General features: G+C 33.8%; 1 protein-coding gene across 1 annotated transcript; it reads left to right on the top strand.

Moving 5' to 3' along the window:
• Positions 1 to 3,211: 3,211 nt before the first annotated feature.
• LOC133673405 (guanosine nucleotide diphosphate dissociation inhibitor 1) lies at positions 3,212 to 8,210 on the top strand. Its single transcript, XM_062094185.1, has 13 exons — positions 3,212 to 3,588; positions 4,105 to 4,167; positions 4,273 to 4,356; positions 4,470 to 4,577; positions 4,667 to 4,839; positions 5,068 to 5,179; positions 5,297 to 5,377; positions 5,491 to 5,553; positions 5,698 to 5,799; positions 5,946 to 6,070; positions 6,912 to 7,122; positions 7,231 to 7,305; positions 7,872 to 8,210. The coding sequence occupies exons 1-13, from the start codon at positions 3,502 to 3,504 to the stop codon at positions 7,920 to 7,922; spliced, it is 1,335 nt and encodes a 444-aa protein (XP_061950169.1). The 5' UTR covers positions 3,212 to 3,501; the 3' UTR covers positions 7,923 to 8,210.
• Positions 8,211 to 13,967: the final 5,757 nt, after the last annotated feature.

Below are 13,967 nucleotides of genomic sequence, written 5' to 3'. Positions count from 1 at the left end.
CCACCACAAATAAAGAAAAGAAAAGGGTGTGGGGCCCTTGCTTACAACACCCCCCCGCTACAATCATTACACTCTCTCCCCCCCCCTCCCCCTCTTTATCTCCTTCCTTCTCTTTTGTCCCTTCGTCTCTTCTTGGCTTCTCATCTCGCATGAGCACACCATTCCATTGTTTATTTACACCAAAAAATGCTTCAATAAATGAGATCTCGCAACTAACACACACCCTTTTCTCCATTTGTACTCATATATATATATATATATATATATATATATATATATATATATATATATAATCTAAGGTATTTGCTTGTTCATTGTTTAGGCGAGGGATTGGGCCCTGACGATTGAACCTAACTTAAAATTAGCCAGTAAGAGATAAAGAAAAGGAAAGAAATCAAGCTTTAAATTGTCTCCATGGATTCAAGAGAAACTCAGGTATGAAAAAGGCAATCCAAATATACAGAGCACTCTCCTAATTGTGAAGTTCAATACAGCTGCTTGAAAATCCCCAACTCCATGAATTGTCGTCTGAGAAAAGATGACTTCCAGCATTTAAAGTTATGAAATTAAGGTCGGAAACAAATATTGATCCACTAGCCCGTCAGCACCTTGATTTCCCACTCCCTGATTCTTTATGGTGTCAGCCTCGTTTCGCCGTTATTGATGGCTGTTTGCAAGCTGGCTTGCCTATGCCCTGACTGCTTCTTCACCACTTCTGGTTGTTCTTACGGCCATGCATGGCTTTTCATTCTTGTTCCTACATTCAACGCCATTTGTTTCCGAGTTCATCATGGATTAGATTGAGAATCTTGTGTTTTGTTTGATGTAATATAATACAATGAAGAACAAAAATAAAATAAAACATCAGGAGTTCACAAACATTATTGTTAAGAATATTTCCTTAACACATTCAACAAGTTTCTCTTTTTAAAACAAGGGTTACAGAAAAAATTAGATCAAGCCAGCAAACTTTGCCAACTAAGAAAAATACTATGGTTTTTTCAGCACTCTTTAATTGTAAGAGTGCATGATATATCTAGGTTGTTAACATATAATAACATATAAAAATACTATGACTATTATTATTATTATTATTATTATTATTATTATTATTATTGTTTGTCCATAAATATTATCATTTTTATTATAATTAAAGGTATTAATATTAAAAATGCTATTATTTATTTTATAAATATTACCATTTCTATTATAGTTCAGAGCATTAATATCAAAAATATTATTATTTGCGATACAAATATTTTTATATTTTATTATAATTAAAAATAATAATATTTTATTTTCATTTTAGTTCAAAGTATTCATAACAAAAATATTATTATTTATGGTACAAAGATTAATATTTTTATTATCATTGAAAGTATTAATACTAAAAATATTATTATTTGTGGCCCCAACGCATGGATATGGCAACTCAAGCGCCAGGTCTCGCCATGTGACACGCTAGTCTAGTTGTATGCCCTGGACAAGGCAACCTTACGCCAGGTGTTCTTGCGTGGAGGAGCGGGTCTAGCTCATGCTAGGGCAAGGGCAAGCCAACCCTAGCCCTAGCACCACGTGATGCTTTCTTAACCCAGCTCAAGGGCAGGTTAGCTCAGGTGTCAGGTGTCCTCACGTGGGGACACGGGCTCAACTGACGCCCAAGGCAACCTCATCAAAACTTGAAGTAACCATCTTCTCCTGAAGCAACTCTTTAATGCCAAATACATCCCAATAAAAAAACAACTCCACCCCTTCCTCGCTGTACTTACAACTCTTTGTGGCAATGGCTGGGTTGTCATTACATTACTTCAATGCACAGTGCTCTGAGTCTAGATAAACAATAAGAGGAGCATTAAATCCTTTTAGTATATTGTATAATTTAAATATAACACAAGGAATTGTATATTATATAATATACTAAAAGTAAAAGGAAATGGTAAATTACGGTAGAAATTGTAATTTTGTAATATTTTTATTTTTGTTTACTATTATTCGAATTGTAGAGATAGTAAAATTGTAATTTTTGGATTTTTTAATGAAAAAAAATTTGATTTGCTTTTTCTATCCATTTTTTCCTTTATATTTTACATATTTATCACTTTATACCGAACTTATTTATAACTATTCTTTTTGTTTTTGTTTTTATTTTTATTTTTCTTTAATTTATCTTTTAGTAAAGCTTTCCTTTTTTTCTTTTAAATTTTTTTCTTGATAAAAAAATTATTAACATTTGAAATATTTATCATTCTATACTTACAAACCGTTCTTTATTAATGGAGTGAATGACACTTTACACTTGAAATGTATATATATAATTTTATTTTTTTAGTTGATATCTTTTTTTAATATATGTTTTTTGAAATAATGTTTTAATTTATATTTAAATTAATATATTTTATATTTGGAATTTTTTAGCTTGTTTATTTAATTTTTTGTTAAATATAGATTGTTCTTTTCATTATTTTATATGTATTATTATTATGATACAGTTAAACACGCTTATAGTGAAAAAAAAACTATTTACTTGTAGTGAAATGCATGTAAAATAGCTAATTAGCTTAACTAAATTCAAGTTTCTATTTATTGTGTCTACTTATTTTTTTCCAAATTTGAAAACTGAATTGCACATTGTTTTAAATAAGTGACTAAAACATATTTAATACTCATGTACTTCCTTGAAGGCTTCAAGGGAAACAGAGGGTTGATTTTTTTTTTTTTGGGTTTTAGGGTTTCAATAAAACCAAATTGGATGTGAGTGATGAACATAGATGTTTTTGGGTCGGATGAAAATTGATACAAAATGTTTCTCGACCTCAATTATTTTCGTTGTTTTTAAAGAATTTTATTTTATTTATTTTAAATTAATTTTTTAATATTTTTAAATTGTTTTAACTTTTTAATATCAAAAATAAATTTTAAAAGATAAAAAAAATATTATTTTTATATTTTTCGAAGCGTTAATCATTTAAAAAATATTTACTACTACAATATCAAACAGGTTCTAAATATTTTTTTTATTTGTGTTATAAATATATATTTTTTATTTATTTTAAAATAATTTTTAGATTGTGTTGATATATTAATATAATTTCTTTATTTCCTTTTAAAAAAAATTCATTAGATTAGATTTAGTTATATCTGTTAACCAAATCAACTTCTTAAACAAAGTCAGAAACAAACCCGAACCAAACTAAGCTTAAAATCGAACATGTCATTGAAGCAACTCACAAAGCCATAGATAGGTATGAGTCGTATGACCTTGCCTTCATAAAATCAGAAGGGCTCGCATTGCAAGGAAGGTTTCCTGAACTAAGAAACAAAGCATCTCTGTTTTGCTTTGCCTTGAAGGTTTTATTTGTTAATTAATCAGTACGTAAAACATTAAACAAAGTTATTACCTCGGCAGCTGTCTTGCCATTCTTATTTCTTCTTCTCCTGTAACCTTTAACTCTAAACCCAACCCCCACCACGAAAGAAAACATTGTGTCGATCTTCTGAATCATGGATGAAGAGTATGATGTGATAGTATTGGGTACTGGTCTCAAGGAATGCATCCTCAGTGGTCTTCTCTCCGTTGATGGCCTCAAGGTCTTTCTTTTTTCCATTTTTCTTCTCTTCTTCCCAATTTGGTATCTGATGCATCTGTATCGTTTCATTTTGCAACACTCCTATCCCTTTTAGAGTAGGGTTTTGTTTTGCTCACACAGATCAAGCTAACTGCTTACGTTTGATGATCATTTACCGATTCGCAAAGACTTTTGCTTTACTGGAGCTATTTATTGATTGATTAAAAAAAATGCAAACTTTATGGATCTTTTCGAAAATAAATGGATTGATTCCTGGTTCGTTAGTTTCTTATGGGAAGTTTTGAAATGGGTTTTCATTGAATTGCTTGTCACTTGCTTATTGGGTTTTGTGTTTCACCTCAATTATGATCATCCTTGCCTTGACTTTTGAGGTGCACGTTTAGTAATGGATCTTTTTGCATGGAATTAATGCAAGTAACTGCATATTATCTTTGTGTTCTCCTCTTGACATTCATTCTGCTTTATTTGGATCGTATTGGTTTTGTGCACTTGTAAGAGTTTTGTCTTTGTGAGCCAGGTCCTGCATATGGATAGGAATGACTACTATGGAGGAGAATCTGCTTCCCTTAACCTCATTCAGGTCCTATTTACCATTCAAGATCTGTCTTTGTTTATCATTCACCGTTTTTCTACTACTGTTGTGAGTAGTTGATTTTGAATTTAATTTAATTTAATTTATTTACAGCTGTGGAAGAGGTTCAGGGGAAACGATAAGCCTCCAGCACATCTGGGCTCAAGTAGGGATTATAATGTTGACATGATTCCTAAGGTGTATTTCCCACCTTGCTTCTCTTCTTTGTGTTATTTGACCAGTTATTCATTTTTTTGAGTTGGTCATTTTTAAATCTCTATTGATTCGTCGATATTTCTCTTTATGGCTAGTTTATGATGGCAAATGGCAATCTTGTACGTGTCCTCATTCACACAAATGTTACCAAATATCTGTACTTCAAAGCAGTGGATGGCAGCTATGTCCTCAACAAGGGAAAGGTATGCTCAGTAGAGGTTGATTATTCACTTTACTTTCTGTTATGATATATTTTTTACTCAAAGCCCATCGGTATAAACTATTGCAATAGGTTCACAAGGTGCCTGCAACTGACATGGAGGCACTCAAATCTCCTCTGATGGGTATTTTTGAAAAGCGTCGGGCTCGAAAGCTTTTCATATATGTCCATAACTATGAAGAAAGTGATCCTAAAACACACGAGGGAATGGACTTGACGAGAGTGACTACCAGAGAACTGATTGCGTATGCCCCCTCTCCAGGCTTATATGTCACACGTGTCTCTTTATGCGTGCTTTTCTAGTACCACACTGTAGCTTTCTTGGATCCTCATATTTTGTTCAACACCGTTGTTTTATTTTGGTTTGAGAAATATCGTAAGAGGTTATTTGAATTAGTGCAAAGTCTATTTGTATTCAACAATAAACTTGGTGAGCACTTTTGTTTCTTATTACACAGTTGACTTTTTGTCAGAAAATTTGGTCTTGATGACAATACCATAGACTTCATCGGTCATGCAGTGGCGCTACATAGAGATGATCGCTACCTCAATGAACCTGCACTGGATACTGTTATGAGGATGAAGGTGATCATTTTTCAGAATCTATAGCTTAGTTCCATTACAAATATTTTGAATCTGTTACATTTGAAATTCTTTATTTTACGCATTTTTTTGAAAATTCCCCTCCTGATTATGTGATAGCTATATGCGGAGTCTTTTGCTCGTTTTCAAGGAGGATCACCATATATTTACCCTCTGTATGGTTTGGGAGAGCTCCCACAGGTCTCTTTCTCCCCCTGCCTACCCCTCCTCAATTCTTTCACCATCCGTGTCAACATACTGGATTTGTTATAAACTGAAATGACAATGTTATTTGGATATGTTATTCTGTTCAGGCATTTGCACGGCTTAGTGCTGTTTATGGAGGCACATACATGTTAAATAAACCTGAGTGCAAGGTACTTATTTATGTTTCTGAGTTTTGATATGCTATTTTGTGTCCTTGCATCACCTTGTATACTCTTGAGAAAATTCCGTGTGCATATAATCGTTGTGGTTGAGTGGAAATATAATATGAAAGTTGCATATCACTCTAATTCCAGGTAGAATTTGATGAGGAAGGCAAAGTTGCTGGTGTCACATCAGAAGGGGAAACTGCCAAGTGCAAAAAAGTTGTTTGTGATCCTTCCTACTTACTCAACAAGGTACAGAGGACAAAATAAGTAGTCAATGAAGCCTGACTCTCTCTCTCTCTCTCTCTCTCTCTGTGTGTGTGCGTGCGCGCGCGCGCGCGCTGAAGATAAAAAATGAATGTTTCATTATTTACAGAAAGCTGAATGCATTTGAACAGGTTAGGAAGGTTGGGAAGGTTGCAAGGGCAATTGCCATTATGAGCCACCCAATACCAAGCACCGATGAATCTCATTCAGTGCAGGTTATCCTGCCACAGAAGCAGTTGGGTCGCAGATCAGACATGTGAGTTCTAGATATGTTCTTATTTCCAATCCCATATTATTTCTTAAAAAGTCGAAGGATTATAATTGTTAACATATCAACATTACCTGTTTTTACTGTTACCAAATATCAGCCAGCATGAGTTGTGTTTGTTTTGTAATGTAAACACAGCACGGCAGTTGGCCATTAATTGAAGGTGGTTCATTTAGGGAGATAGAATTGTTTTCATAGGACATTATAGTTAAGTCTCTTGTCTGCTGCATTGTTAGTGTTCTTATTTTTTGTAATTGATTGTTTCGGGTTTGTGTATTTTTTTCTTCAATAAATTGGTTATGATTTTTTTCATGGTAAAATTCTAAAATGGATATGTTCTTTCATGATTTTTTGGCTATCTTGGAAAGTTTAGTTTCTCTCTAATGGGCAAGGAGATCCATGGGGTGTAGTTGATTCCCTTTGTCAAAGAACCAATTCAACCCAAAAGTTTAAGTTGTTAGGTGAAGCTTAAAAAATGATTTTATATTACTTTTTTTAACACTCTCTTAAGAGAAAGCTCTTAGGGCTTGAAACTTGCATAAATTCACCATTACCTTATGCTTAGTTTTATTAATTTAATTAGTTAGAATGAAGTGGTGAGAATTGAAATCGTGACATTTTGGTCATCAAGACACTGACACCATATCAAAGAACTAATTCAATTCAAAAACTTATGTTGTTAGGTGAAGCCTTAAGAATGGTTTTATATTATCCTCTAACACCCTTATCCCAAATTGAATAGTCTATTCAAGGGGGGAGATTTCATTACTGTGACTTTGCTGAAGAAACAATAAGTGCTAAATTTTTGTGATGCTTCTGTGTTGAGCAGGTACCTTTTCTGTTGTTCTTATACTCACAATGTCGCTCCAAAGGGCAAATTCATTGCATTTGTATCAACGGAGGCAGAGACTGATCATCCTGAGGTTGAATTGAAGCCTGGAATTGACCTTCTAGGTCCTGTTGATGAGATATTCTTTGATATTTATGACAGATACGAACCAGTTAATGAACCTTCATTGGACAACTGCTTTATTTCAACAGTGAGTGTATTTTTTGTTTTCTTAATGCTGATGATGCTAGTTATGATTTCTATTGCTTCACCATACCTTCATGGATACTCCCTAATTGAGTTCCTTAATCTTCGACAGAGTTATGATGCCACAACACACTTTGAGTCAACTGTCACCGATGTTTTGAACATGTATACCATGATAACTGGAAAGGTAAGATTGCACTTTCCTGTGCTGGAGAATTTGTTGTAAAAAAACTCTTCTGAAGAAGCTCTACCGTCTATTTGGTCTTGTGATACCATTAACAGTGATTACGTTATGTAGACAACCATGATGTTTATCAGCTGAACCTCACAATACTATACCACAAGTGAATTTTCAGAAAACAATGGCTGTTGAATACTATCTTTTGTTGGTATTTATGTTTTTGCTAATGTGCATACTACTGAGCTGTGGGAATTATCTGTCTGGGTTGTGTTGAGGGAAAATATCTAATTAAAGTTTGTCCTTGAGCGTTGGATGAGGGACTAAACTAGCATTTTGAGTTTCTTAGGCCATGGCTCCAAATCCGGATAAGAGCAAAAATTCTATTCACACTTTAAAATTGAACTGCTAACAATATTTGAATCATACCTAACCAAGCATCAAAGACGATCATTTTGCTTAGCTGCATTTTAATATTAATTGTATTAAGTAGCGTCTTTCTTGTTTCTTGTTGTTTGTCTCTTTGTCCGCTCTAGAATCCACTTTGTGATTAGTTCTTGTCTTTCATGTCACAGGTTCTTGACCTAAGTGTGGATTTAAGTGCTGCCAGTGCTGCGGAGGAATGAAGAAGCTACATTTTCATGCACTGATAACGTGCATTGTTCCAAGTTTCGTTGAACACCTTGGATTTGGCACATGAAATCAGACTCGTCTAATTTGTCTTGTCATGGGTTTATCATTCCTTGTTATAAACTATATACCATGTGACCTGTGATAGGATGTTTATGCTTTAAATGTTGTTATAATTCGAAATGTAAGATTTGCAGCTTTCATCTGTGTTGTGTTCTGGATGGTTGGGTTATAGGGTTGAGTCCCTGGTTATAATTTAAAGACAGTGCCACCCAGTTAAACCATTTGCTTTGTCATATTATACACATGAATGAAATGATGCACAAGGAGCGTGCTGCTTTAGAGAGACAACTTGAAGCATGGATGGTGGCTGTTTTTATGTAGGGTGCACGCTTGATTTGATTAAAGGCAGCTGCATGGCCTAGGAACCTGCAAGTCTTTGTCTCAAGTTTATTAAGCGCAAGGAGCATGGATGGTGGCTGTTTTTATGTAGGGTGCACACTTGATTTGATTAAAGGCAGCTGCATGGCCTAGGAACCTGCAAGTCTTTGTCTCAAGTTTATTAAGCGCAAGGAGCATGGCCTAGGAACCTGCAAGTCTTTGTCTCAAGTTTATTAAGCGCAAGGAGTATCCTCTGAGGGCCACCTCTGAGCTTTGTGGGAGTTTATTAATTACAAGGAATGTGGTAATTATCAAATTGTCAAAGTTTAAGAAAGAAACTTTGAAAAAAGTTCCGTCGAAGGCCACCCTATGTTTAGCCTTAATAGCTGATGTCCGCTATATATTGTCATGACTTTGATCAACCGATTAATATTTGCTTCAGAGTTCAGCCACTGCTCTTAGCTAGTCGTCATTATTAATACTGCGAAGAACACCCGCGGTAACCGAGGCAGCCCACGTCTGGGCTGTAAGTACATACCAAACCTCCCTTAAAAAAAAAAAAAAAAAAAAACTTGCAGTATAAAAATTTACCTTCTTGTGTTTTGGCTTACTTTCTTCGAGTGTCCGCTTGATCATGGAGGAGACTCTTTTTGCCAATCAATCAAATTTGTGTCATTATAAATCCTGTTGTGGAAAGACCAATGGTGTGGCCCGCCGAGAGGACAACAAGGTCCATCAGGTTTAGCTCGTGAGATTGAAAGAAAGCTATGTATCAATGACTCCTGCTTACAAGGAAAGAAAGAATAGGTGTATTTATGCTCTAAATATCAACTCCTGCTTACAAGATTCATAGAGTCACGAGCTGCGAAAGCTACAATTTCTACGCATGACACCACATGCATTGCCATTGCAAGCTTGGTTGACAGCTGATTTAATTTGGTCAGCCACTTCAAAACTCCTGAGTGAATTCAAGCTGGGTAGGGCAGTCCTCTCACTAATGAAGGTGGCTGTGTCATCTAAGAGATTAATTATTTGAGCCATCACAACCCTGCAGCCAATGCAGCAGTTAACATTTAAATCTACAGGTACTGCAAAATACAATAAGAAAGGCTGAAGAGCATTCGTAGGTATAAGCTTGAAAACTTGCCGTGAAATTGCAGCACAAGTGCACAACTAGCAGCAAGGTGCAGGTGCTTTTGTAAGCAACCACAAGCTGACAAGAGGTTGCATTACCACTCTAATATTTATTGAGTTTGTCCACACAGAGAGAATCTGCAGTGAATAGCAACTGAACTTGTATTATTGAATAATGTTGGGATCATGCTAATATTCCTGCAGAGAGTGAGTGCGGATTATTGAATCTTGAACTGGTTGAAAGAAAATACGAATCTTAGCTACTAACAAAAGCTTAGGTTTTTTCCAGAATGCTTCCGATCAATACTTGTTCCTGGATTGATTGAATAAACATTTCAGAATTTACAGACTGATCACAGATGATGGCCACAACGATATTGGGCGGTTAATCTCTTGCAAGGGGCTACCAGTCTTTGAAAATCCACCCATAGTTCCCCCTTGCAGACCATGACCTTAATTTGGTTTTAGACCCATGTTGCTTGTCTTGTCTTGCTTTTTTCCCAAGTAACAAAAAAATATACTACCATTAACGTGGTGTTTGCTAAAAATGTTGAACTTGGCCGTTATATGGACGCTGAAATCTATTATTGTATGGATAAAAAAAACAACTTTGCAAAATAAGCTGGTGTTATGGATCGTGCATGGAAAATATCTCAAGAATATTATTGTAACAATTAAATTTTGATTTCGATATAAATATAAAATCTCTCTTAAAAATCCGTGCGTGAAACATACAATATTGTTGTTAATGCAAACTCATTTTCATTAAGAAAATATATATTCTTTTCACAGCCTCACCCACAGCTCGATCTGCAAGATATAAAGGAAAAACTGGTGAAGAGTATTGGTCCAGTGATGGGCACGCAGTACTGATCTCATGGAAAACAACCGGCACCTGTGAGATTATTAAATTTAGTCTTATAAGAGAATAGATTCCAGCCCCACAATCTAGAAAGAATGTGCATAAGATTATTTTCTTTTTCTTTTTTAATTTTTATTTTGAATGTCATGAATGGAGCTAACATTCATCGTAGGATACTATACGCCATCATCTTCTTAAAACTAACTTGTGTTAGTGACATCCATATATAGAAGGGAAAGAGATTTTATGATGTCCATTGATTATTGCTGCTGCATAATAAGTCTGCCAAAGCCTTGATATTTTCAAAGTATACTAGTAATAAAAATAATTATATTTAAATTAAAATAAATAAAAGTATTTATTTATTGAAATACTTTAAAGCAATGAAACTTTTATTATTGTTAATGATAAATCCTTTATCTTTAAAGTTTTATTGCTCATCACTTGTGTAACTAGAATGTTTGTTATATATCCCCTAAAATTCTAACACCACCACTTTAGTTTCGATGCAATCTAAATAAAGTTTTTGAACTAAAGATTATATAACTCAAATATTTTTCAACAAGAAAAACTAACCTCTAGGCTTTGAAAAAAAACCAAAGCATTTAAATAAATCTCCAACAATTCTCTGTGTCAATGAAAATTGTCTCACCAATTTTAAAATGACATAGAAATTTATTGAAAAATACTGAATTGATAGATCATTACATCAAGATAAGTAACTTTTAGCCTTAACCTTCTTTAATGAAATACTATTAGATTTACTAGGCTAAAAAAATAATATCATATCTTGAACTAATCAACCTTTTATGTAAATCAAGATGATAGTACTCACATATTTTTCTATCTAGATATTTTCTTTGATTTTCACTATTGTGTTTATTTTGACTATGAACAACTCTTGGATTCATGAGTGTTTTAGAAAATTCAATTTTTATCAAAATTCTTAAAAAAATGACCACATTTCTCACTCATATATATATATATATATATATATATATATATATATATTAAGAGTATTATGTTATACTCCACTTAGTGTACTAATATATAAAAATCATTAAGAGCATAACTCATCATTTATCATATTGCAACTATCACTTATGTCATTGTAGAAATAAAAAGAAAATAATAATTTTCTAGTGCTACCGAGAATGTTATATAATTTAATTTTTTATTTGAACCTAAATCTTAAGATCTTTAATAAATTAGGTATCATTACTATGATTATATTCTTTCATCTTTAAATGATTTAAGTTCATTCATCTCGATAAATTATATACAAGCTTCTTGACAAACTTTTGGTTAACATATGCATAATATTTTTCTTAGAATTTAATTACATAGTCAATAAAAATAATGTCTTTGTTGAACACATGATATTTATAAAAAATTTACTGACAATTTGAATTTACATTGTATTTTTAAGATTATATTAAAAATATATTTTTGACAACTTTAAATAGAACCTTAAAAAAAACAATAATTCTTGAGTTTACATTATATTTTTTGGATTGTGTTAAAAATATATTTTTAACAACATGATATATATATATAACCCTAGAGAAAAAAACAATAATTTTTCGGTGGTGCAAAACAAGAGTAGTACAAAGATCAATATGGGAATATATACTAAGTTAGGAGACAATGATGAAATTTTTATTTTTTTTAAAAAATAAAAGGTTCTATAACACATTTTAATCGGTTTAAAAATTTAAAATCAAATAAAAAGAAACATTTCATCCGCTTAAAAGATAAATTCTTTCTCTTTAAATGGGATCGATGCTTGACTTGTTGATTTAATCTTAACTTAGATCGAATAATCCGTACTGGTATGTTCTTTTGATTTTTTTAAAGCTCTGTATATCTTATAATAATATTCTCCAATTAATGTATTGTTGCGTAAATCCTACATGCAATGATGCCTTATCTTTTGTCAAGACTAGAGTAGTGCTGGTGGGCTGAACATGACATTAAATCCTTAAGAGATGCTTACATCTTAAGCAAGACACTCTCTATTTCCAGAAGACACCCACCACATCTTCATCTTCTTAAATTGTGGGAGGCACCGTTAATTGTGTGCAGTGCAGCCTTCTCATAGCTTATCACGTTTCTTGCATCCTCTCGATTCTCTAATTCCTCGCCCACAACAGTACTCCCCTCCCCGTTAATTTCTAAACAGATTAACAGCAATGGGACCACCAGCTCCTGATGTCCTCGAATGGTTGCAGAAAGTACATGTCCCTACAATTGTTGCAGTGGCAGTGATAGGTCTCCTACTTCGTAGTTGCTACAGATGTCTTACCAAGAGCAAGAAGAATGGCAAGACAATGAAAGCACCCGGGCGGAACTTCCGCATGTCAAGGAGTGATTTTGATGAAAATCCTTCTGCCTATTTTAGGAAATTGCGCAAGAAGTAGACTTGACATGTATCGATCCCAAGCCCCCAATACGGTTGTTTCACCGGCAGCAGACCCTGCTGTGATTTCTTCTTTTCTAGTGGTTTTTCTAAAGCTTTGGACCGTGCATGGTGAGCTTGTGTGAACTTGAATGTTTCAATATCGAAGTTGGTCTTCATGGTCAACCATTTGCATCTCATCACTTCACAGACACACACACACTAAATTTAAATTTGCTAAGTACTTCAAAATAACATGGAGTGTGTGTTTGTAGAATCGTCTAGAAAAAAAGTTTATCTCATTCGACGTAAGAACTAGTTTGAAGATAACAAATCAATAAATAAATACATGTAGCTTAAATAATTATATATAAAAAAGTTAATAATAAATAGAATGATGGAGGAGAAAATATTAGGTACAAGAAAAAAACTTAATCTTGATCAACTTGTAAATTAATTTTAAGATAAAAAAAAGAAAAAAAAAGAGGCATTAATTTAACCCAAGTAATAATGGATCGAGGAGGGAGTGTGAGGGACGTCTGCTTGTCAGGGGTCTGCCGAACTACAGTATTAAAGCAAAGTCAAAACTAGCAGAGGTCTATATATATGGAGTTCTTTCCGTCCAGTCACAGGTAACAACTGAAAGGGTATTTCAGTCACAGTTTGTTTAGTTAGCTATTTCTGTTATTAGTAATTGGTTTTCAATTTGTTTCTATTATTTCCATTCCAGCTCACATGCGTATAGCATGTCAAGCTTTTCCCCTTGTTTTCTCTGCTCGGTACTTCTATATAAACCAGAGCAAGAGCCTAATGAAGATTGAACGATTCATTGTTAATTTCTTGCGTCTTAAACATCCAGCTTTCATCTATTGTGTGATTTTCTGTCTGTGCATTTAACAAATTGGTATCAGAGCCTTCATAAACACCATAAAACCCAAAACACCGAGTGAGAAGAGATGACAACAGATTCAAACAATTACGCACAAGCTTGTATCCCAAAGTTTGATGGAGATTACGAGCATTGGTGCATGCTCATGGAAAATCTGCTACGATCAAAGGAATATTGGAGCGTCATTGAGACAGGATGGGTGGAAACAACACCGATAGAAGCTTTGACGGCAGTACAGAAGAAAGCCTTGGAGGAGATGAAATTGAAGGATTTGAAGACCAAGAATTACTTGTTCCAGTCAATTGACAAGTCAATCTTGAAAACAATTGCCCAGAAGGATACTGCGAAGCAAATTTGGGAGTCTATAAAAATCAAGT

Source organism: Populus nigra, chromosome 14 (assembly GCF_951802175.1).
Source record: "Populus nigra chromosome 14, ddPopNigr1.1, whole genome shotgun sequence".
In the NCBI taxonomy this organism is placed as follows: Eukaryota; Viridiplantae; Streptophyta; class Magnoliopsida; order Malpighiales; family Salicaceae; genus Populus; species Populus nigra.
Note: the sequence above shows the minus strand (reverse complement) of the source record. Positions and strands in the feature narration are given on the sequence as shown.

Bases quoted from the DNA above. Each gene is read 5' to 3' on its own strand.
- LOC133673405 (XM_062094185.1), top strand. From the start codon at position 3,502: ATGGATGAAGAGTATGATGTGATAGTATTGGGTACTGGTCTCAAGGAA. The intron at 3,589-4,104 runs GTCTTTCTTTTT...TTTGTGAGCCAG, and splicing joins TCTCCGTTGATGGCCTCAAG to GTCCTGCATATGGATAGGAA. The intron at 5,180-5,296 runs GTGATCATTTTT...ATTATGTGATAG, and splicing joins ATACTGTTATGAGGATGAAG to CTATATGCGGAGTCTTTTGC.